The sequence below is a fragment of the Rhinatrema bivittatum genome, chromosome 2 (genome assembly GCF_901001135.1).
Source record: "Rhinatrema bivittatum chromosome 2, aRhiBiv1.1, whole genome shotgun sequence".
Classification (NCBI taxonomy): Eukaryota; Metazoa; Chordata; class Amphibia; order Gymnophiona; family Rhinatrematidae; genus Rhinatrema; species Rhinatrema bivittatum.
This window is the reverse complement of record NC_042616.1, coordinates 709,949,855-709,972,749: the sequence shown is the minus strand read 5'-3', so window position 1 is coordinate 709,972,749 and position 22,895 is coordinate 709,949,855. Positions and strand designations below refer to the sequence as shown.

The window sequence follows — 22,895 nt, the reverse complement described above, 5'->3', positions numbered from 1 at the left end:
CCGCCCCTTACTGAATAAGGGGTAAGGGAAAATGCGCGTCCAATGGCCCGAATGTTAGAAAGTTAGAATAAAAAAAACCCAAAACAGTAGACAATTTAGTCAAATGGAAGAGTTTTTTTTCATGCAGTTTGCATGTTATCTCCAATCACTTGGCCTCATATTAATTTGCCCTACTGAGCAGAAAGTAAGACATCTCAGGGTGTTGGGGTGGTGAGTGCTGAAAGCCTGATGAGCAGGTCGGATTGTCTGAGCTGGTTGCTCCTCAGATTAATGTATCCTTTCTTGTACTGATGTAGGTGTATGTGTGGAAGGGTACAGTGTAAGAGGTGCTGTTTCTATGTTTTGCAGATTGGTTCAGTCTCTGTTCATTGCAAAATAGATGAAAAGCGGTTGGCTGGCTACTGCCAGGCCTGTGGAGTTCTTGTTCCCTCTTCTGATATCACATCTCTGCAATCAGCTCCATACAGTCAGATCCATAACTCCATGAGAAGTGGCAATTTCCAGGTAAGGAATGTGAGCACCAGGTGTGGACTGTAATACTTGGTAACTGCATGTTAGCCTCATTGTTTTCCATTACATAGTTTTTTTGTACTTTGACTATTTGAACAGAGCATGCATTACTTAGGGATTTCAGAATATCCTTCGTGCATATTTTTGCTTATTTTGTAATCTGAGCCTTCTCGGTTGGGTAAGACTTCTGGTTTCCATTGTTTTTGCTAGATTTATTAAAACATTTTCTATTTTTTGCATTCTTCTCTGCTGCTTGCTGTCATGCCAGACAGTTGGTAGCTACAGTTGTCCTGGAGAAAATGGACTTCTTTGTGGCTTATGCTACCTTTTTGTTACCCAACCTAAGAATTATCCAGTGATGATGATGTTTGACGAAAGATCTGATGGTTTTTAGGGCATGGTCTGAAAACTTGCCTATTCTAGTGATAGGAAATGCTTGTAGGAGCCATTGAGACGTGTCTGGCAATGCTGTAATACCAGCAGGACTAGGTAGAGTACCACTCCTGGTTATAGCAGTAACTGCAGGAGCTAAAGATCATTGCGACTACGGTATGGTTCGGTTAATGGGAGGATCTGGGGTGCCTTGAATGGTTTTGAAAGTGTGGAGACCCCTGGGGGATTTGTGTTGCTTGTCAGTGTGTTTTTAAAATTGGTGTTTTAATTTGTGCTGCATCTTGAGCTATTCTTTGGCAAGGTGGACAAGAAATTTCAATTAATGCCCGCCTTGCCAAAGAGTAGCTCAAGATAGAGCACAAATTAAAACATCAAATAATCTTAAAAACACACTGGCAAGGAACACAAATCCCTCAGGGGTCTCCATACTTTCAAAACCATCCAAGCCAATCTAAATCCCAAAAACTTGCATCTTTAAAAGTTCTGTAGCACCACCATCTCTACTCAACATTTATCTGCCTTCTGACCGTTTTTATTTTTGGAGGAATAACAATACTTTGTCAAATACAGTAGCTGCACCTGTACTACAGTTTATTTATTTGTTTTTACAAACATATTCCACAGCATCCAACTATATGTTGTTCAGTGCAGATTATAGGTTAACAGTCACAAATTATACATTAGACAACACATTACACATAAGTAAAACAGTAGAATTTAGCATCATCTTCACCCAAAAGCCAGATTGAAAAATAAAGCCTTAAATTTTTTTTGAAATTTTGAATAATTTCTTTCACATTATAGCTCTTATGGAATGTTATTCCATAGCATTGGGCCAGCAATGTGTTTCTTGAAGCTAATATTTTTTAATAGATGGTACAACTAACAAATTTTGGCTCAAAGAATGTAACTGGTGAGTTGGCACATAGGATTGGATTTTATCTGAAAAAGAATCTTAAAATCTCAAACTGTATTTTATACATTATTGTTAAAACCTTAAGCTGAATTCTGTTTTGGATCAGAAGCCAATACTATTCCTGTAAACGTGGGGTAATCAATTCTCAAATGCAACAGTAATACCCAACCCTTTAAATTGATTTCCATTTAGAACAAGATAAATATTGCAATATACCCTTTTCTTTGATTTTTATATTCTGAAGAAAAGCAAGTGTTTGAAGTTGTTGAAAGCTCCTCCTCTTCCATACCAGCTGATCTATCTCGCCCATTCGATGCAGAGGCCTTCCCTTGCTTCATATCACCCGCGCCAATGCTGAAGATCTAGTCTGCACCCTCCGCTTGCTGCAAATTGCTTACTACTTTGGACTTGCCTGCCTGTCTGTATTTTCTGTGATTTTTGGCTGCTTGTGCTGTGTTCTCAGGTTGTTTTTTCCCTCCTTGAGCCCAGCTGATCTTATGTTCGGCTCTTGCCCCGTCCACTCAATGTCAGAGGCCCTCCCCTGCTTCATATCACCCATGCAATGCTGAGCTCCTTTGTGCAGTTTTCAAAGAGAATTTATTTCTTAGGTCTGCTGTTTGTTTTTCTTTATTACTTACTTTGTTACTTTGTGTTAATCTATGTTCTTGTCCCATGGCCTTGTCCAAGTCTATTCCCACCTGTTTAAGTAAAGACAGATATAGATCTCGTTCTGCTAAATTTGGCTGCCCCTTTCCTGCTGTGACCAGAACCGTTCACAGGATTATGCCCTTTTTAATTTTAATTTGTCATCTACTTCTGAATTAACATTTCTTCCTACCTCACTTTTAAATTGTGTGCTGTTAAATACCTGCTCTATTTGGAATAGATTGACATTCATCTTTGATTTAAGATCATAAGCTTCATGTTCTTTTTCTTACAGAAACTTAGCTACTTCCTGATGAGATTACCTGCCTATTGCATGCATGTCCACCTAGTTACACATTTTATGATAAACTTAATTACAATATCCTTCTTGTTTATCAACCTCCACTTACCTCTTCTATAATTCTGTCTGATTTGATTGGCAATATTAATGAATGTGCACTTAAGAGTTCTCATTTCTTGTTACTCGGAGATTTTAATATCCATGCTGATGAGCAATTCAAGCCATTTGACTCTAAATTATTTGCAGCAGTGTCAGATCTTCAAATGTCCTGGTGGATTAGTCAGCCTACTCACAAAGGAGGGATATATTCTGGAACTCATTTTCATGTCTGAAATGGTGCATATTCCTCTCTCTTCAATCAAATGTATTTCTCTGGTTCAGACTGACCATAAGATGATATTGTTTTATTTACTTGGCCCGAGTACAATCCCTCATTGTGTTTAATCTACCTTTCCAGTTAAGTTAACTAATTCTTTTGATACTGAAGAATTATCACAAAAACTCATTTTTCCTTAGGATTTCTCTGACCTAGCTTTGACTGCTTAGGTAGCCACTTGAGACAAAATGTTTACGGTAGCCTATGATCAAGTAGCACCTCTAACATCTCTCTAAGCATTCTAAAGATCATGCTTGGTTTCACTCTGGCTTGCGGACTTTAAAACAGCAGATCTGCCAACCGGAACAGAAAATGGCATAAGTGCAGCTCCGCTGAAAATGAGGCTCATCTAAAAGACAGCATTAAACGCTACTTTTCAGAGGTTAGGAAGGCCCTTGCTAAAGTTGATAATAGACCTCATTTCTTCAATTTTAGTTTCCAGTTTATCAAATTTTGCAGCTAATTCCTCTTTTCTACCTTCTTCCATTAATGCTGAAGATCTTGCTCAAGCTTTTTGACACTAAGATCAAATCTCTTCATTCTGACTTTAATTTAGATAATTCAGATTCTGACCCACACTTTTTCAGAGACGTTTCCTCCAACTAAGGAATCCTTAGTTTCTACTGGTTAAACTATTTGCTTTCAACTTGTTTTCCTCTGCCAGCTTACAACTTGTTTTGAAACATATGAAGTCTTCTTCCTCTACCCTTGGCTCTTTTCCTTTTAAATTCATAAAAGATCTGAACCTTGGTTTAATTTCATACTTGACTGAGATAGTCAGTGATAGCGTACAACAAGGCTCCTTCCCTGACACACTTAAAACTGCTGTACTGCGTGCAACACTGAAGAAGCACAACATAGATCTTTCTTACTATGATAATTATTGTCCAATTTTTCATCTTCCTACACTTTCCAAAATACTAGAAGAAGTTTTGCTATTGCAGTTTACTTCCTCCTTAGATAAAACACTTTTACTACAAGCAAAACAATCAAGATACCAGAAAGGTTTTAGTACTGAAACAGCTCTGGTCTCTTTACTAAATGACCTCAGTCTACACTTGAAAGGTTTAGTTGATACTGAAGTAATTGTTCACAATATCTATTTTCTTCATTTGGATCTTCTTTCCATTTTTTGAAAGAAGTTGTCTTGGCTATGATAGCTTCTTTCTCCTCACCTTTTAACCGTTCCAGCTTACGCAACAATGTTCTTTGCATGAGAGTTATCAGATGAAAACTTTTTCAACGAGTCCATTACAAAAGTCATCATCTAAAGTATGCAGAACAAAACCTTGATAAGCCTGAAACTTTGGGGAATAATTTCTGTGGATCCCTAAAGGCTACAGGATAGAAATGAAGAAAAGAGTGCTTGGGAGTAACTTGCTGGTGTGGTGGTTGCTACCCTTTAAAAAAAAAAAAAGCCATGATAACGTTAATGCAATTTCATCATTGCTTTCTGCTTCAACAGCAGTGGAAAAGGGGGAATTGGATTCAGACAGCAACCAATGAGGGCCTCAACTTTTATGATTTGGGGAGCATATAAGAATTGGGGTATCTTGCTGATGCGGCTTTTACTAAACCTTAACCAATAAACCTGATACTTTTGATGCAACTCCAATATTGCTTTCTGCTTCCACAGCAAGGGTTAAGAGAAATTGGACTCAAGCAGCATCCAATGAGAGCCCAGACTTTTACGGTCTGGGAAACTGATAAGCATGGGGGTAGCCTGAACAGTGCAGCAGATACTAGCATAAGCTTGCTGGGCAGACTGTGTGAATCATTTGCTCCTTTTCTGCCATCATTTCTATGAATCTGTATTCTAGACATTAGTGTCCCACAGTCGGTGAAGAAAGTGAAGCTGAAATGAGGTTGCATAGTTCAACAAAACAGTGATCTGAAACATACCTCAAAATTAACCATAAAATACTTACAGGAAAGAAAGATGACCGTTTTGGAATGGCCTTCACCGTCCCTAGACTGGAATATTATTGAAAAACTGTGGGGAGTACATGAAGGAGACATAAAAATGTTTGAACTTAAGAGTTCTGCAAGAAGGTGAGAATATTCCAAAAGCAGGACTAAAAAGACTCCTAGTTGGCTACAGGAGACATTTGAAAGCTATTATTTTTGCCAATGTAGTTGTTACTGTTATGAGTCACAGCTCGCAGGTAGGCCCCATAAGCCATGGCATTCACTCCAATGTCAGCTGCACCCAGGCCATTCCATTGCGGCAGATGCCACCAACCTCTTCGCTTGCGTGGCATGGACATCGCCAGCACTGCTGCCTCTAGCGCCCCCCCCCCGGAGGCGCTCGCGCACATGCCTGTCACATCTTTTAAAAGGCCCAGGGCGGGAATCAAATGGCAGCGTGTCTTGATGACATCACTGCTTCTGCCCTATATAAGGGCCTTCCTGATATCCCTACCTCTCCTCAGCAACGGGTCGCCTACATCCCTTATAGTGTGAGTTGCTGATTCTCCTGCATTCTAACCCAGCCTGCCTCGTCTTTCAAGCCTAGTCATATCCAGCCACTGTCTTCCTTCTTGCCCTGCTGTGTCAGTCCTTCTCCTCGCTCCCTATGCCTGCCCTCGGAATGAAGTCTGGATTTTACCGTAGCCTGAACAATTGACCATTCTTGTCTGCTGCCAGCCACTGACGCTAACCTGGAAATTGACTATTCTTGCCTGCCTGCTTCTGACTCTAGCCTGACTCTGAACCTAAGCTCCTACTGCTTCCTAAGAGACCCTCATCTAAGACGTGCTGGTCCCCAGAATCTGAGGTCCCAACCCAAGGGGAAAGAGGTCGGTATAGGTGAATCTCCAGATTCATCTTTTCCCTGCGTAGCTCCCCCAGCTGTCAGTAAAGACCTACGGGGCCTTCCCTGTAGATTGAACCAACCTTCCCACAGCAACAAGGGTCCACGTATTTTACAGTTACAAAATACTGACTGAAAGGATGTCCAAACATTTGCACATGCAATATTCACTTTTTTATTATTTTCAAAATCAGCAAATAATAATTTTGCATTAAAAATTGCAGAAAGCTGTCATGATTAACTTTGCACCATGGAGAGTTTGTGTCAGCTTCTGTTCACTTAGTTTCATTGAAATATACAGTTTGATCAGGGTTGCCTAAACTTTTGCATACAACTGTGTATGCAGTGCAGTACAGAGATGTATGAGAGAGTTTTAGCTTAGTGGCGCTTGTAATTTAATCAGGGAACACAGCCAAGACAAATAAGGTTTCAGGAAGAAAAGAGAAGAAGAAATGGTGTTGACCTAAGGTGATCTTATGTCTCTTATCTCCCAAAATTCAGCACGAACAAATATGAGGAGGGCAATTTTCATACTTTCTGACGTGCTTGGCTGGCCTGCAAGCTCATTTTCAAAGCGAAATGCCTCTTGAAGTTCCCCTTTGAAAATCCAGCAGCAGGCTAGTGCCACAGGGATACTTTACCCCACGTACTTTGTTTATTTAAAAAAAAAAGCATTTTCTTTTTAATATTTAAAGCAATAATGATACCTGTCTGCTTGAATTCAATTTAGTTTTGTTGATAGTGTCTGCTGATTTGTGCCTCAGGTTCTGTAATTCAGCTATTGTTTCAAACTCAATGTTCTTGGAATTGACAGAAAATGCTGTCCATTTTTATGAAGGGTCTTCTTGAAATATATCTGACCATCCCTCTTTCCTCTCGGCAGCGTAGGTTCAAGAGTGGATCTAGGCAAACTCGACCCACTTACAAATCTCTGGTATGAAGTGGATCACAAGAGTAGAGCTCCTCTTAACAGGAAAGACTAAGCTGAAGGCATGCCCTCAGATACACCTCCCCTGCTGTGCTTCCATTGGTTAAACTAGGTGAGAGGGAGGTGCGGCAGACAGACTGGACAGAAACCGAGAAAGAAGGTTGGCAGCTTCCAGACCCAAATGATATAGACAAGAAGAGAAAAATGCTTTTAACATTTAGAAAAGAAAATAATTGTGTCAGATAGTAATTAAAAAAATCTTTTGTAGCTGAACACATTTTTTTCACTACTTGTTTGCATTTATTTGTGTCACTGTTCCTGTAGAGAACATTTGCTAGTGTTAATACTGTAAACATGATGATTTTTTTTATTTTTATATTTTTCCTAGGATTTGGTAAAGATTTTTCTGGAAGATAATGTGACCCACAATTTACCTGATCAGTTCAGGCAGTCTGTCCTAAGAGAATTGTTTCAGAAAGCTCAGCAGGGGTAAGAGAGATTCTAATAACTTCCTTTTATGTGTTTTTTTTTCCTGCAGGCTTTTCACACTGCTGCTGCTATTGGGGTTCTCTTCTGTGTAATTCTCACAGGACAAGCAGGATGGTAGTCGTCACGTGGGTGACATCATCAGGATGGAGCCCAATCACGGAACACTTTTGTCAAAGTTTCTAGAACTTTGACTGGCACACTGAGCATGCCCAGCATGCCACCAACCCTGCATCCAGCAGGGGTCCCCATTCAGTCTCTTTTTTTCCGCGCAGCAGTAGCCTCGCGGATTCTGGAGCTCTGTGAGTTTACCTCACAATTTTTTCTCACGGAATTCAAAATTTTAAAGTTAAAAATGTGTCCTTATCCCGGGGTCCCCCATCGACCACCGACCTTCGTCGACGCCGGTAAGTTTTTCTCATCATTTTCGGTCGGTTCCCGGCAGGATTCTTTCATCGTTGCCTGACAGTCACTGACCACATGCCTGTTTATTTTTCTAATATCATGGCCACCGGGTTCCGCAAGTGCCCCAAGTACCCCTAGAACCATGTCCATTACGGACCCACACAATGTGTGCGTTTTGTGTCTCGGGCCTGTTCACAATGTGCAACAGTGTACTAGCTGTTCACAAATGACGCCAAAAGGCCGCTGGAGAAGATGGAACTCCTTTTTAAAGCATCTCCATCGATTTCTGCTAAGCCGACATCAAGTCAAAAACCTGTGTCCCCGAAGACTCCGTCGTCACCAAAATCTAAGCGACAGAAAGCTGCCGGTAACTTGACTTCGCCTTCCTCTTCCCGGTCCAAGGCATCGACATCCTCTTCATTGATGCCGGAAAAGGAACGGACCGACCATCGAGAAAAGCATCATCATAGCCATCGACGAAGTGCTTCCTCCGATGTCGGCACCGGAAGGCCATCAACATCGGAGCCACCGGCCAAGAAGCCCCGAGGAGATGGGGCACCGAGGTGTTCCCCACCATTACCGGTGCTGGGAGCCGAGACTCCAGTAACACAGGTGGACCCTCCGGCAATGCCCTCCAAGCCTCCACCCCCGATAGCTGTGCCACCGATGCCAGCTTCATTGGCGGAATTGGACAGGATTGTCCAAGAGGCAGTGCTCCAAGCTCTACGAGGATTCCAGTCTCCACCGGCAGCGGCCCCCCATGCCGATGCCTGACCCGATGCCTACCATGCTGGCTCCACTTCTTGACAGACTGGATTCATTACTCTGTACTCTGCCATTGACACCGTTTCCCGCAGTGCCATCTGCTCCTACAAAGCCACCGATGCCGATTCCATTGTCCTCAGATGAGGAACCGAATCTACCGATGCCGGAGCCAACTCCAGGACCATCTGGTTCCTTACCACCTCAGCATCCTTCGAAAACACCAATGCCATCGATGCCATCACCATCCTCTGTGCTACCATTAATGCCACCTCAATTCCCATTGGTGCCACCTCCAGATCCGGCTGGATTTGGACCTATACATCAACCTGAGGGTCCTATAGGTGCTGGTGATCAACCTTACAATCCCTGGTGGGATGATTCTACAGACTCTGATGATTCAGAAGAACTTCTCTCAGAGCCTTCATCCCCAGAGGAACACCGTCGCTCCCCGCCTGAAGACTTGACGTTTGCAAACTTCATTAAGGAAATGTCTGAGACCATTCCCTTTAGTTTGCAAACAGAAGAGGATGCCAGACACAAAATGCTTGAAGTGTTGCAATTCGTCAATGCACCTAAAGAGGTCATGGCAGTCCCAGTTCAGTACCACTTTCTGGTAAAACTGAGGGAGACTAAGAATGTAATCAAGAAAGCGAAAAGTCAAGAGGAAGAAAGGATTGCCAAAGAGGTAAAGCGAGGTGACACAACATTTTTTCAGATACATCAGTGAAAGGAGAAAAGTACAAAGTAGTATAGCGAAATTGAAAGGTGAAAAAGACCAATGGGTGGAGACAGATGAAGAAATGGCAGAAATATTAAACGAATACTTCAGTTCGGTGTTCACTAAAGAAGACCCCGGAGAAGGACCATTGCTAGTTAACAAGAAACTGGAGGGAAGTGGAATGGATGAAACTCTGTTTACGGAAGAGAAGGTATGGGAAGAGCTAGGAAAACTGAAAGTGGACAAAGCCATTTGGCCTGATGAGGTTCATCCCAGGATACTAAGGGAGCTCAGAGCTGTGCTGGCGGCTCCGCTGCGTGACCTGTTCAATAGATCCCTGGAAACAGGAGTGGTACCGAGTGATTGGAGAAGAGCTGTGGTGGTCCCTCTTCACAAGAGTGGGAGCAGAGAGGAGGCTGGAAACTACAGGCCGGTTAGCCTCACCTCGGTGGTGGGAAAAGTATTGGAGTCACTGCTGAAGGAAAGAATAGTGAACTATCTACAAGCAGCAGAATTGCTGGACCAGAGGCAGCATGGTTTCACCAAGGGAAGGTCCTGTAAGACGAATCTGATAGACTTTTTTGATTGGGTGACTAGAGAAATAGATTGAGGAGGAGTGCTCAATGTCATCTACTTGGATTTCAGCAAAGCTTTTGATACTGTCCCGCACAGGAGGCTTGTGAATAAAACGAGAAGCTTAGGAATGAATGCCAAGATGGTGGCCTGGATAGCAAACTGGTTGAAGGACAGAAGACAATGTGTGATGGTAAATGAAACTTACTCAGAAGAGAGAGCGGTGATGAGTGGAGTGCCACAGGGGTCGGTGTTGGGACCGGTCCTGTTCAATATCTTCGTGAGCGACATCGTGGATGGGATAGAAGGTAAGGTTTGTCTATTTGCGGATGATACTAAGATCTGCAACAGAGTGGACATGCCGGAAGGAGTGGAGAGAATGAGACAGGATTTAAGGAAGCCAGAAGACTGGTCAAAGATATGGCAGCTGAGATTCAATGCCAAGAAGTGCAGAGTCATGCATATGGGGGTGTGGAAATCCGAAAGAAATGGGGGATTTGATGGGGGGTGAAGGGCTGATGTGCACGGAGCAGGAGCGAGACCTTGGGCTGATAGTGTCTAATGATCTGAAGTCAGTGAAACAATGTGACAAGGTGATAGCTAAAGCCAGAAGAATGCTGGGCTGCATAGAGAGAGGGATATCGAGTAAGAGAAGGGAAATGATTATCCCTTTGTACTGGTCCTTGGTGAGGCCTCACCTGGAGTACTGTGCTCAGTTCTGGAGTCTGTATCTCCGAAGAGACAGGATGGAGGCGGTCCAGAGAAGGGCGACCAAAAAGGTGGATGGTCTTCATCGAATGACTTATGAGGAGAGCTTGAAGAACCTAAATATGTATACCCTGGAGGAAAGGAGGAGCAGGGGTGATATGATACAAACTTTGATACTTGAAAGGTTTTAATGATCCAAAGTCAACAACAAACCTTTTCCATTGGAAAAAAAAATCAGCAGAACCAGGGGTCACGATTTAAAACTACAGGGAGGAAGACTCAGAACCAATGTCAGGAAGTATTTCTTCACGGAGAGGGTAGTGGATGCCTGGAACACCCTTATGGAGGAAGTGGTGAAGACCAAAACTGTGAAGGATTTCAAAGGGGCGTGGGATAAACACTGTGGATCCATAAAGGCTTGAGGATGTGAATGAAAAGAAGAGGCATGGGGGTGGCTTGCGGGAATGATGGCTACTACCTGGTGATTAATACCCTTATTCAATAAACATACACATGGTTAATGCGACTCCAACATTGCTCTATGCTTCAATGGCAAGAGGAAATGTGGGAAAAAGGATTTGCATTCACAAATAAGCATGGGAGTAGCTTGCTTGTTGCGGCGGTTACTACCCCAAAACTAATAAGCCTGATACTTCACTTTCAATGCGTATCCAGCGTAGCTCTCTGCTTCACTGGCAGGGGGGTGAAGAAAAGAGGATTTACATTCAGACAACTACCAACAAGGATTGAATTGCATAGTCTGGGTAAACAAATAAGCGTGGGAGTAGCTTGCTTATTGCAGTGGTTACTACCCCTAACCAATTAGGCTTGATACTTCACTTTGATGCAGCTCCAGCACTGCTCTCTACATCAATGGTGGGGACGGAAGGAAATTAGAACCAAAAAGCTATCAATGAGAGGGCCCTGACCTCAGCGGTCAGAGTAACAGACAAGTATAAGAAAAATATGTGTGAAAGCTTGCTGGGCAGACTGGATGGGCCGTTTGGTCTTCTTCTGTTGTCATTTCTATGTTTCTATATGTTTCTATGAAGTGCTTCTGGACTTACTACACCGTAACTGAGAACATCCTAGCACAGTTCCTCCGGTAAACAGGAAAGTTGATGCCATTTACCTAGTGCAGTCAGCCCTAGGATTTCAAAAAACACAGCTGCCCCACCAGTCTGTGGTTGTGGAGACTGCTCAAAAGAAATCTAAAAGATCCCAGGCCTCATTCTTCAGCACCTCCAGGTAAAGAGCAGAAATCGTTAGACGCTTTCAGATGAAGAGTCTTCCATGGATCAATGCTCATAACACGCATAGCAGCATACCAGCTGTATATGACTCAATATTCCAGAATCCTCTGGAAGAGGGTCCAAGAGTATTCTGAATCTCTACCAGACGAATACCAAGAAGGGCTCAACAACATCCTCCTCAAAGGTCTTGATGCTGGCAAGCATGAGGTAAGGGCTGTATATGATATCTTTGATACCGTCTCCAGGGTTTCTGCAGCAGGCATAAGTGCCAGACGCTGGGCATGGCTCAAGTCCTCTGACTTATGACAAGAGGTCCAAGACAGATTAGTGGACCTTCCATGTACAGGTGACAACTTATTTGGCACTAAAATCCAAGAAACAGTTACACAATTAAAGGACCACCATGACTCCTTGCGACAGCTGTCTGCTCTTCCTGCGGATTATCCATCCACCACTAAAAGATCTTTCAGACGAGATCCTAGACGGTTTACCTACAAACCGAGAAGGTATTATCCACCTCGATCTCATCCTCGACAATCTAAACCTCCACAAAGAGGTCAGGCTTCAAAAGCCCAACCAGCCCCGCAGACAAATCCAGCTTCAGGGTTTTGACTCTCTCGTAGAGAGCAGCAGCCAATCCCTTCCTTTCCATTTCATTGAGAGGTCGTTTGTGCCATTTTTCCAATCTATGGCACACCATCACGATGGATCAATGGGTCCTAACTGTGGTCAATCAAAGATACCATCTAAACTTTCTCACTATACCACTGAACGGGTTGCCCCGTCCAGTCACAAATCCAAACATTCTCTCCCTGCTCCTCGAAGCGGAGCTCTCAACCCTTCTACATTCAAATGCTGTAGAACCAGTACCTCGACAACAGTGGGGTCAAGGGTTCTACTCTCGCTACTTCCTAATTCCAAAAAAATCAGGAGGCATTCGTCTAATTTTGGACCTACGTGCCCTAAATAAATATCTCAAAAAGGAAAAGTTCAGAATGGTATCATTGGGTACCATGCTCCCACTACTACAACAGAAAGATTGGCTCTGTTCTCTAGACCTTCAGGAGGCTTACACACACATTGCGATATACCCTCCTCATCGCAAATATCTCAGATTCATAGTAGGCCAACATCATTTTCAATACTGTGTACTACCATTCACACTCGCATCAGCTCCACGAATATTCACAAAATGCCTGGCAGTTGTAGCAATCCATTTGCGGAAAAATAATGTCCACGTCTATCCATACCTAAACGATTGGCTTATCAGGGCTCAGACTCAAAGGAGAGCACTTCAGTCACGCCATTCCACTATCAGTCTACTCCAATCACTGGGGTTTCTAATAAATTACCCCAAGTCAAATCTGACTCCATCACACACAATATCGTTCATAGGCACAGATCTAGACACCATCCAGGCAAAAGCGTTTCTCCCAGAGAACAGGGCATGCACATTATCAACCGTAGCCAAATCAGTGCAGTCTCACCGAACCACTATGGTTCGTCATCTCTTGACCTTGCTGGGTCACATGGCGTTCACAGTTCATGTTACTCCCATGGCTCAACTGGCCATGAGAGTGACGCAATGGACTTTAAAATCCCAGTGGTCCCAGTCAAGTCAAAAGATGTCTCACCAACCAACTTTGTCTCTCCCTGGCTTGGTGGATACAGGAGTCCAATCTACTAATAGGACTACCTTTTCAACCTCCACAATCTCAAATCAAATTAACGACAGATGCATCCACTCTGGGTTGGGGAGCCTATGTCAACAACCTCCAAACCCAGAGAATCTGGACTATGACGGAAGCAAAGCACCAGATAAACTTTCTGGAGCTCTGGGCAATTCGATATGCCCTCTTCGCTTTTCAGGATTGCCTCTCAAACAAAGTCATCCTGATCCAAACAGACAATCAGGTAGCCATGTGGTACCTGAACAAACAAGGGGGCACATGCTCTTATTTACTATGCCAAGAAGCGGCACAGATCTGGGCCTGGGCTCTCTCCCATTCCATGCTACTGAGAGCGACCTACCTGGCAGGCGTGGACAATGTGATAGCGGACAACCTCAGTCGGACCTATTCGCCCCATGAATGGTCACTGGATCCCACTGTAGCAACCCAAATTTTTCACCAGTGGGGTCATCCACAAATAGACCTTTTTGCATCAATACACAACCGAAATGTGAGCAATTTCTACTCTCTACACCGCAGTCGCAAAACATCTCCACAGGATGCTTTTGCCCACTCGTGGTCAACGAGTCTCCTCTATGCCTACCCTCCACTTCCACTCATCAGCAAGACTCTCGTGAAGTTACGTCAGGACAGGGGCACAATGATTCTCATAGCCCCTCACTGGCTGCGTCAGGTTTGGTTTCCCATCCTCCGCAACCTATCAGTTCAGCAACCAATTCGCCTGGGCACAGACCTAATGCTCATAACGTAGAACAGCGATCTGTTACGTCATCCCAACCGCCACTCACTAGCCCTAACAGCTTGGATGTTGAAAAGTTGATGCTGCAATCTTTAAACCTTTCTGACAGTGTATCCCAAGTTCTCGTAGCTTTTGGGGGGATTTTCATCGTGGTGCACAAAAAAGGAAATAGACCTTTTTTTCCTGTCCCACAACAAGCTTCCTGGACTACCTCTGGCATCTCTCGGAGTCTGGCCTACAAACTTCCTCCGTCCGAGTACACATTAGCTGCTAATCACAAAGGTATAGGAAATGCCACGATACCAGCACAACTACTTGTGGCTCGCTTCATAAGAGGTTTACTACAACTTAAGCCTCCACTATGCCCTCCAGTTCCCACATGGGACCTTAATGTTGTTCTAGCACAACTTATGAAGCCTCTTTTCGAGCCCTTAATTCCTGTGAGCTTCGCCATCTCACTTGGAAGGTGATCTTTCTAGTAGCCATAACATCCGCTCGCAGAGTCGGTGATTTACATGCACTAGTAACATAGCCACTGCTATTACTAGCAACGGTAACATGGAATAGACTTAGTTTTTGGTACTTGCCAGGTTCTTATGGCCTGGATTGGTCACTGTTGGAAACAGGATGCTGGGCTTGATGGACCCTTGGTCTGACCCAGTATGGCATGTTCTTATGTTCTTATCCACCTTATACCAGGTTTCTTCATGACCGCATGGTACTCCATACTCACCCTAAATTCCTCCGAAAAGTAGTCTCTGAGCTTCACTTAAATCAATCCATAACTCTTCCTACCTTTTTTCCAAGACCTCACTCACAGCCAAGTGAGCGAGCTCTACACTCCTTGGACTGTAACCGCGCTCTCGCCTTTTATTTAGATCATACTGCAGCACATAGAAAGTCCACCCAATTGTTTGTCTCTTTCGACAAAACAAAATTGGGTGCTCCGGTAGGAAAACAGACTAGCAGATTGCATTTCTTTTTGCTATCGCCTAGCAGGAATTCCTCTCCAGGAACGTGTTAAAGCACACTCAGTAAGAGCAATGGCAACGTCAGTGGCACACCTCCGTTCTGTACCTCTTGCTGACATCTGCAGAGCTGCCACATGGAGTTCCCTCCATACATTTGCATCTCATTATTGTCTCGACAAGGCTGGTAGAAAGGATTCCATCTTCGGCCAGTCGGTCCTGCAAAATTTGTTTCCTATCTAATAACCCAACTTCCTTCCTGCAACCCAGGGAGATGACCAGGCTTCCCCGATAACCAAAACTACCACAGTTGTTGTGCCTGTTGCACATCATTAGGTGTTTTGGCTACATGACATTTATTTATTTAATTCCTGTATGCAATACAAATCAATCCGGTTTACAAGTAACGAAAGAGGTTGCCCTGGTCTGGGAAGTTAGACCTGGGTTTTTTTACATAGAACATGGAACAATAACAATAAACCATTGAACATTATTACAAGTAACATAGAATGTAACAATAGCATTTAACAGATTTAACCTTTTTTACAAAGAACTTTAGTAGCGAATATGGTCTGCAGTAGACGGTTATATAAAGGTGAATAATGACTGTTAGAATTGCGAATAAGCAATTCTAACATTCGGGCATCCTGTAGCTTGCTAATCACCCACATATGAGGACTACCATCCTGCTTGGCCTGTGAGAAAGCAGAGTTGCTTACCTGTAACAGGTGTTCTCACAGGACAGCAGGATGTTAGTCCTCACGAAACCCGCCTGTCACCCTGCGGAGTTGGGTTCACTAACGTTTTCTTATTTTATTTTTCACTCGTACTTTTTACTACAATCGAGACTGAAGGGGGATCCCTGGTAGATGCAGAGTTGGTGGCATGCTGAGCATGCCACCAACTTCTAGAAACTTTGACAAAAGTATTCCGTGATTGGGCTCCATCCTGATGATGTCACCCACATGTGAGGACTAACATCCTGCTGTCCTGTGAGAACACCTGTTACAGGTAAGCAACTCTCCACTGTGCTGTCTAACACAGAAACCCAGCAGCAGCATTCAGATACCATATGCAATGCCCAGCCAGTATAAGAGCAAATGGGTATTGCTAAAAAGAAGAACATGCATAGCAAAAGCAGGGCTTCTAAGGCATTGTATTAATTTAATGGGGAAAACCAAGCACATGAGCAGCCAAGATATCTCTTTCAAAAGTAAAACTGGAGAACCTTTACAATGGGAAATATGTTTGTGTGTTGTCTTTAAAAGAAACTCAGGGTTGTGCTAGATCTTCTATTGGGACACAAGTCCATGAGAAGACCTTGCAAGGAGTATATTAGGTTTAGCTGTCCAGAGATATCCATATCCTATTTCTCTAGACTCTTCTTGTGTAGTGTGGCCATTTTCATAGAACCTTGATGCAGAAAGTGATCTCCTGGGGATGAGCAGTGATGTGCAGAATCCCCATCTGATCATACCAGAGTGTCTTGTTCTCTTAAGTCTGTAAAATGTCTGTTGCTTTTGATTCTGGAACTGTTCTCAACTTGCGGTTTGCACAGAATCTGATTTTGGACCCCTTTTCAAAGGATTTCATACTACAAAGAAAAATAATTTCCTGGACCCACATCAGCAGCTGTTTATGCCAGCATTTTTGTAAGTCCTGCCATTCCCACTCAGGTGATGATGGGATGGTGTAACTGTTAACAAGAGCAAAGCTAGAAGGAATACTCATAAGAACATGCCATACTGGGTCAGACCAAGGGTCCATTAAGCCCAGCATCCTGTTTCCAACAGTGGCCAATCCAGGCCATAAGAACCTGGCAAGTACCCAAAAACTAAGTCTATTCCATGTTACTGTTGCTAGTAATAGCAGTGGCTGTCAACTTAATTAATAGCAGGTAATGGACTTCTCCTCCAAGAACTTATCAAATTCTTTTTTAAACACAGCTATACTAACTGCACTAACCACATCCTCTGGCAACAAATTCCAGAGTTTAATTGTACGTTGAGTGAAAAAGAACTTTCTCCGATTAGTTTTAAATGTGCCACATGCTAACTTCATGGAGTGCCCCCTAGTCTTTCTATTATCTGAAAGAGTAAATAACCGATTCACATCTACCTGTTCTAGACTTCTCATGATTTAAACACCTCTATCATATCCCCCCTCAGCTGTCTCTTCTCCAAGCTGAAAAGTCCTAACTTCTTTAGTCTTTCCTTATAGGGGAGCTGTTCCATTCCCCTTATCATTTTGGTCGCCCATCTCTGTACCTTCTCCATCGCAATTATATCTTTTTTGAGAATTGTACACAGTATTCTAGGTGCGGTCTCATCATGGAGCATACAGAGGCATTATGACATTTTCCGTTTTATTCACCATTCCCTGCCTAATAATTCCTAACATTCTGTTTGCTTTTTTGACTGCCACAGCACACTGAACCGACGATTTCAATGTGTTATCCACTAAGACGCCTAGATCTCTTTCTTGGGTTGTAGCACCTAATATGGAACCTAACATTGTGTAATTATAGCATGGGTTATTTTTCCCTATATGCATCACCTTGCACTTAAAATTAATCTGCCATTTCGATGCCCAATTTTCCAGTCTCACAATTCCAGTCTTTCTGCAATTTATCACAATCTGCTTGTGATTTAACTACTCTGAACAATTTTGTGTCATCTGCAAATTTGATTATCTCACTCGTCGTATTTCTTTCCAGATCATTTATAAATATATTGAAAAGTAAGATCCCAATACAGATCCCTGAGGCACTCCACTGCCCACTCCCTTCCACTGAGAAAATTGTCCATTTAATCCTACTCTCTGTTTCCTGTCCTTTAGCGAGTTTGCAATCCACAAAAGGACATCGCCACCACCTATCCCATGACTTTTTTACTTTTTCTAGAAACCTCTCATAAAGAACTTTGTCAAATGCCTTCTGAAAAGCCAAGTACACTACATCTACCGGTTCACCTTTATCCACATGTTTATTAACTCCTTCAAAAAAGTGAAGCAGATTTGTGAGGCAAGACTTGCCTTGGGTAAAGCCATGCTGACTTTGTTCCATTAAACCATGTCTTTCTATATGTTCTATATGTTTTGTCTGTGGAAAATCAAGTGTGTTTGAAGTTGCTGACAGCTCCCACTCTTCCTTACTTTTTCATTCACCTGTGTGAAGGTGAGTTACCATCTTCCATAGTCTTTACTAGTATTCTGCTTATTTATCCAGAGTAAGAATATTCTCTACTCACTGCTTTTAAATAGGTGTTATGGAGTGTCACAAATCATATGGAAAATGGAGAGAGAGAATACTCATTTATCTTTAAAACATTCCATATCACTGTGATTGCCTTAGAACATAAGACTTGTCATACTAAGTCTGACCAAGGGTCCATCAAGCCTAGGATCCTGTTCCCAAGTACCTGGCAGGAGTAGATCAATTCCAAACTGCTTATCCCAAGAAACGGAGCCCAGCTCGACACATGGTGTAGGTCATGCTGGGCATGCTCAGTGTGCCTAGTCAAAGTTTCTAGAAACAGGTAAGCAACTCTGTTTTCATTCTAGAAATAATAAAAGTGCACCACCCAATGCAGTCTCCTTAAAAAAAATAAAAAAAAAAAAATTGTTGCATTCTGCTGCCAGGTTTGCTTTTCTGCTTATTCCTCATGTATTCTAAACTAGTATTCAAAAACACCAAAATAAAGTCCAAAGCCATAGCAAATGACAAACAAAACAAAAAAATCAAATTACTCAAAGATCTCACACAGTGAAGATCTTGCCACCGCTGTATAAAGTGTTACTGTATCAGACGCCGAAAAAAAGCCGTTGAAGGTACCAGCTGCAAGATTCCCCTGACACAGGAATAATTCCAAAATGCGGCCTTTGTTGGGATGTTTTTGTGAACATTGCACCATGAAGAAAGCATGAATTTGAACATTGTATTATGAAGAAAGCAATGGAGTTACCAATACCACTAAGCCTAGTGTCTTGTTTCATTTTTGAATATTTTAATGCATTTATAAAAACAGTAGGACCGATGAAAAATATGGCGGCTCTAGCATAATAATAGGAGTAATAGGAGTCACAGGGGCCGACCAATGGCACTGGTAGCCCCTGTGACATAGTAAGGGCAAAGGGCTGTCGGTGCCATTTTGATTACTGGCAGCCGACGGCCCACGTGCAGGAGATCGCTCCCGGACCCCCATTGGACCACCAGGGACTTTTGGCAGGTCTTGGGAGGGTCAGGAGGATGGGGGGGTTGTAGTTAGTTTTTTGGGTTTTTTTTAATATTCGCTCCATAAGACGAACAGACGTTTTACCCCCACTTTTGGGGAAAAAAAATAGTCTTATGGAGCGAAAAATACGGTACTAACACACTTAATACAATGGTGGTAAGATTTTCACAGCGTGAGATCTTTGAGCAATTTGATTTCTTTTTCTAAACTGTATGGCATATTTCCTATCATCACAGCCCTCAGTCTTCTTGGTATAGCTTCAACAGTCACCTTTGAATGTCTTCAATATTTTACTGTAGTGCATCCAGTTTGTCAAGCTTGTAGGCCCAAATTATATTAGATATATTTTCAAAAGGGCTTCTTTAAAATTTGTCAGCACAAATTGGAAAGCAAACTGCTTTTGAAACTAGAGGTCTATATTTGAGTAAATGTCATGGTGAGGAGGAGAGTCTTTCTTTTAAGCAACTTTGCTGTTATCTTGCCTTTGTATGAAAAACCACCTACAATATTTAAGTCAGTTTCTTTAATCTTGCAGAAACGATGCTGTGGCTGAAGTCTGTTTTAAAGTCTGTGCATGTAACACCGTTTGTGATATCCTTCAAGGACAACCCATCAGTGTTCAATTTAATCAGCTGTTTCTCAGACCAAGCAAAGAGAAAGTTGACTTTCTTCTGGAGGTAAACAATGGTCATCTTATATACGTGTCATGGATGTTTGGCACACTGTACTTGAAATGTTTGCTTTTCTGAGAACATGACATTTGAATGCAGTCTCTTGTGTTTGTCTGTAAAACAGTACAGGATGGGAAAGGAGAGAATAGGACATCTTTGTTAGGGATATAAGATCATACTATCTCGTATCACTGGTTCTGTTTATCAGAGCCCTACCTAAATATTTTCTGCTTTGAAAACTTGGGGGGGGGAGGAGTGATTTGGGCAGTGCTGTGTGGCATGGTTGTATTTTGCTTCGTTTATGCAAATTCAAGTCATGTCTTAAGGGATGAAGCAAGAAAATGTGTTATTCCACATACACACTTCCAAATTACCTGAAACAACCACTAATATTAAACAATTTGTGACTAGGAGTAAGAAGAATATGTTTAAGAGGTCTGACTATCTATGTGAATGCCAGGGGAATGCCTGGGGAGTTAGTGTGTGGCATTAAATTAGAATCTAGATTAATAGACATCTTTGAAACCCAGTGGAAAGAAGATAACCAATAGGACATTGTGATATCGTCATCAACTACCCGAAGTCCCATTTTAGCCCATCACTTCAATTGGACTTTATAGGAGTCCTGCTAGACACGGCTCAGGCTAAGGTCTTCCTGCCTCGTCAAAGCGCCTTCAATTTGATGACCATCGCAGCAGAGATTCAGCAGAGCTGGCAGGTGTCAGCCTGGCACATGTTGAGGCTGTTGGGCCATATGGCTGCAACTGTCCTTGTAACTCCCTTGGCACATTTACACATGCACAGAGCCCAATGGACCCTGAGGTTGCAGTGATGCCAGGCCACGCAGAACCTCCAAGATTGCATCAGAGTCACCCTGCCCCTCCGGGACTGTATGTCCTGGTGGCAGATACTTCAAAATCTGGATCGGGCGATCTCTTTTCAAAGTCTTCCTATCCAAATTGTCCTAACCACAGATGCATCCAGTCTGGGCTAGGGAGCTCATGTAGATGGGCTCAGTACCCAGGATCTCTGGTCTGCTCAGGAAAGCTTTTGTCAAATCAACTTTCTGGAACTTCAGGTGATCAGGTACGTGCTAGAGGCTTTCAGAGATTAGCTGTCCAACAGAGTTGTCCTGATCCAAAATGGCAACCAAGTTGCGATGTATTATGTCAATAAGTAGGGAGGCATAGGATCGTACCTTCTGTGTCAGGAAGCCGTCCAGATCTGGTCATGGGCCCTGTCCCACGGAATGGTACTCAGGGCTATGTACCTGGCCAGGACGGAGAACATGGTAGCGGACAGACTGAGTTGTGCCTTCAGACCCCACGTGTGTTCCCTGGAGTAGGGGGTTGCGAATTGGATATTCCACTTCTGAGGGAACCCAGATGTGGATATCTTCACATCTTCTTGCAACAGAAAAGTGCCTCGGTTCTGCTCCCTGAACAGACGGCAAACCAGCCTCGGACACCCTTGCCTGTCATTGGGGCAAGGGTCTTCTATATGCGTATCCTCCGATTCCCTTGGTGGCGAAGACTCTCTTGATGTTTCATAAGAATAAGGGGTCTATGATCCTCATAGCTTCTTATTGGCCACGACAGGTCTGCTTTCCACTCCTATGGGAGTTGTCCATCCGGAGACTGATCAGTCTGGGGACTTCCCCAGATCTCATCACGCAAGATCGTGGCAGGTTGCGACATTTCAATCTCCAGGCCCTGTCTCACACAGTCTGGATGTTGAATGGTTAATCCTGCAACCATGCGATCTCTCAAAGGATGTGTCTCAGGTCCTGATGGCTTCTAGAAAGTCTGCCACTAGAAAGTCCTATGGACTAAAGTGGAGGAGGTTTTCTATGTGGTGTGATTAGAAGGCCCTAGATCCATTCTCCTGCCCCACACAAAAACTGCTTGATTACCTTCTACACCTATCAGAGGCTGGCTTGAAAACCAACTCTGTTAGAATTCATCTGATGTGTACCACCATGGTGTAGATAGTACGCCAATCTCCGTATGGCCTGTAGTTGTATGCTTTATGCAAGGTCTGCTTCAATTGTTGCCTCCCCTAAGGCCTCCTGCTGTGTCGTGGGACCTCAATGTGGTGTTAGCTCAGCTGATGAAATCCCCTTTTGAGCCACTGTGCTCCTATGACCTGAAGTACATGACCTGAAAGGTCATATTTTTGGTGGCAATCACCTCAGTACGCAGAGTCAGCGAGTTCCAGGCTTTAATGACTTATCCACCTTACACTAAGTTTTATCATGACTGGGTGGTCTTGCGTACTCACCCTAAGTTCCTGCCTAAGGTGGCATGGGACTTTGACCTTAACTAGTCCATCGTCCTGCCAACATTCTTTCCCAGGCCCCATTTGCACCAAGGCAAACAAGCCCTGCACAGTTTGGACTGCAAGCAAGACTTAGCCTTCTATCTGGAGTGGACAGAAGCCCATAGACAGTCCACCCAAATATTTGTTTCTTTTGATAGAAATAGGATGGGATTTGCCATTGCCAAACAGACACTATCAAATTGGCTAATAGATTGCATCTCCTTCTGTTATGTCCAGGCGGGACTGCATCTTGGAGGTCAAGTCAAGGCTTACTCTGTCTGAGCCATGGAAGCATCTGAGGCCCACTTGCAAGCAGTTCCTGTGGAAGAGACCTGCAAGGCTGTGACTTAGAGTTCTCTCCACACATTCACATCTCACTATTGCTTGATTAGGGATGGCCGACGGGACAATAGGGTTGGCCAATCTGTCCTTCGGAATCTGTTTGAGGGGTAGAACCCAGCTCCCACCTAGGGCCTGTTGTTTGGG

General features: G+C 43.3%; 1 protein-coding gene across 3 annotated transcripts in view; it reads left to right on the top strand.

Annotated features, from left to right (window-relative positions):
* INTS8 (integrator complex subunit 8) overlaps positions 1-22,895 on the top strand; it is a 248,361-nt gene that overhangs the window by 106,891 nt on the left and 118,575 nt on the right. For all 3 annotated transcript variants that reach the window (XM_029591733.1, XM_029591735.1, XM_029591736.1), the window contains 3 exons: positions 349-504; positions 7,270-7,370; positions 19,955-20,096. In XM_029591733.1, coding sequence (XP_029447593.1) covers positions 349-504; positions 7,270-7,370; positions 19,955-20,096 — 399 coding nt within the window. The remainder of the gene's footprint in view (positions 1-348; positions 505-7,269; positions 7,371-19,954; positions 20,097-22,895) is intronic.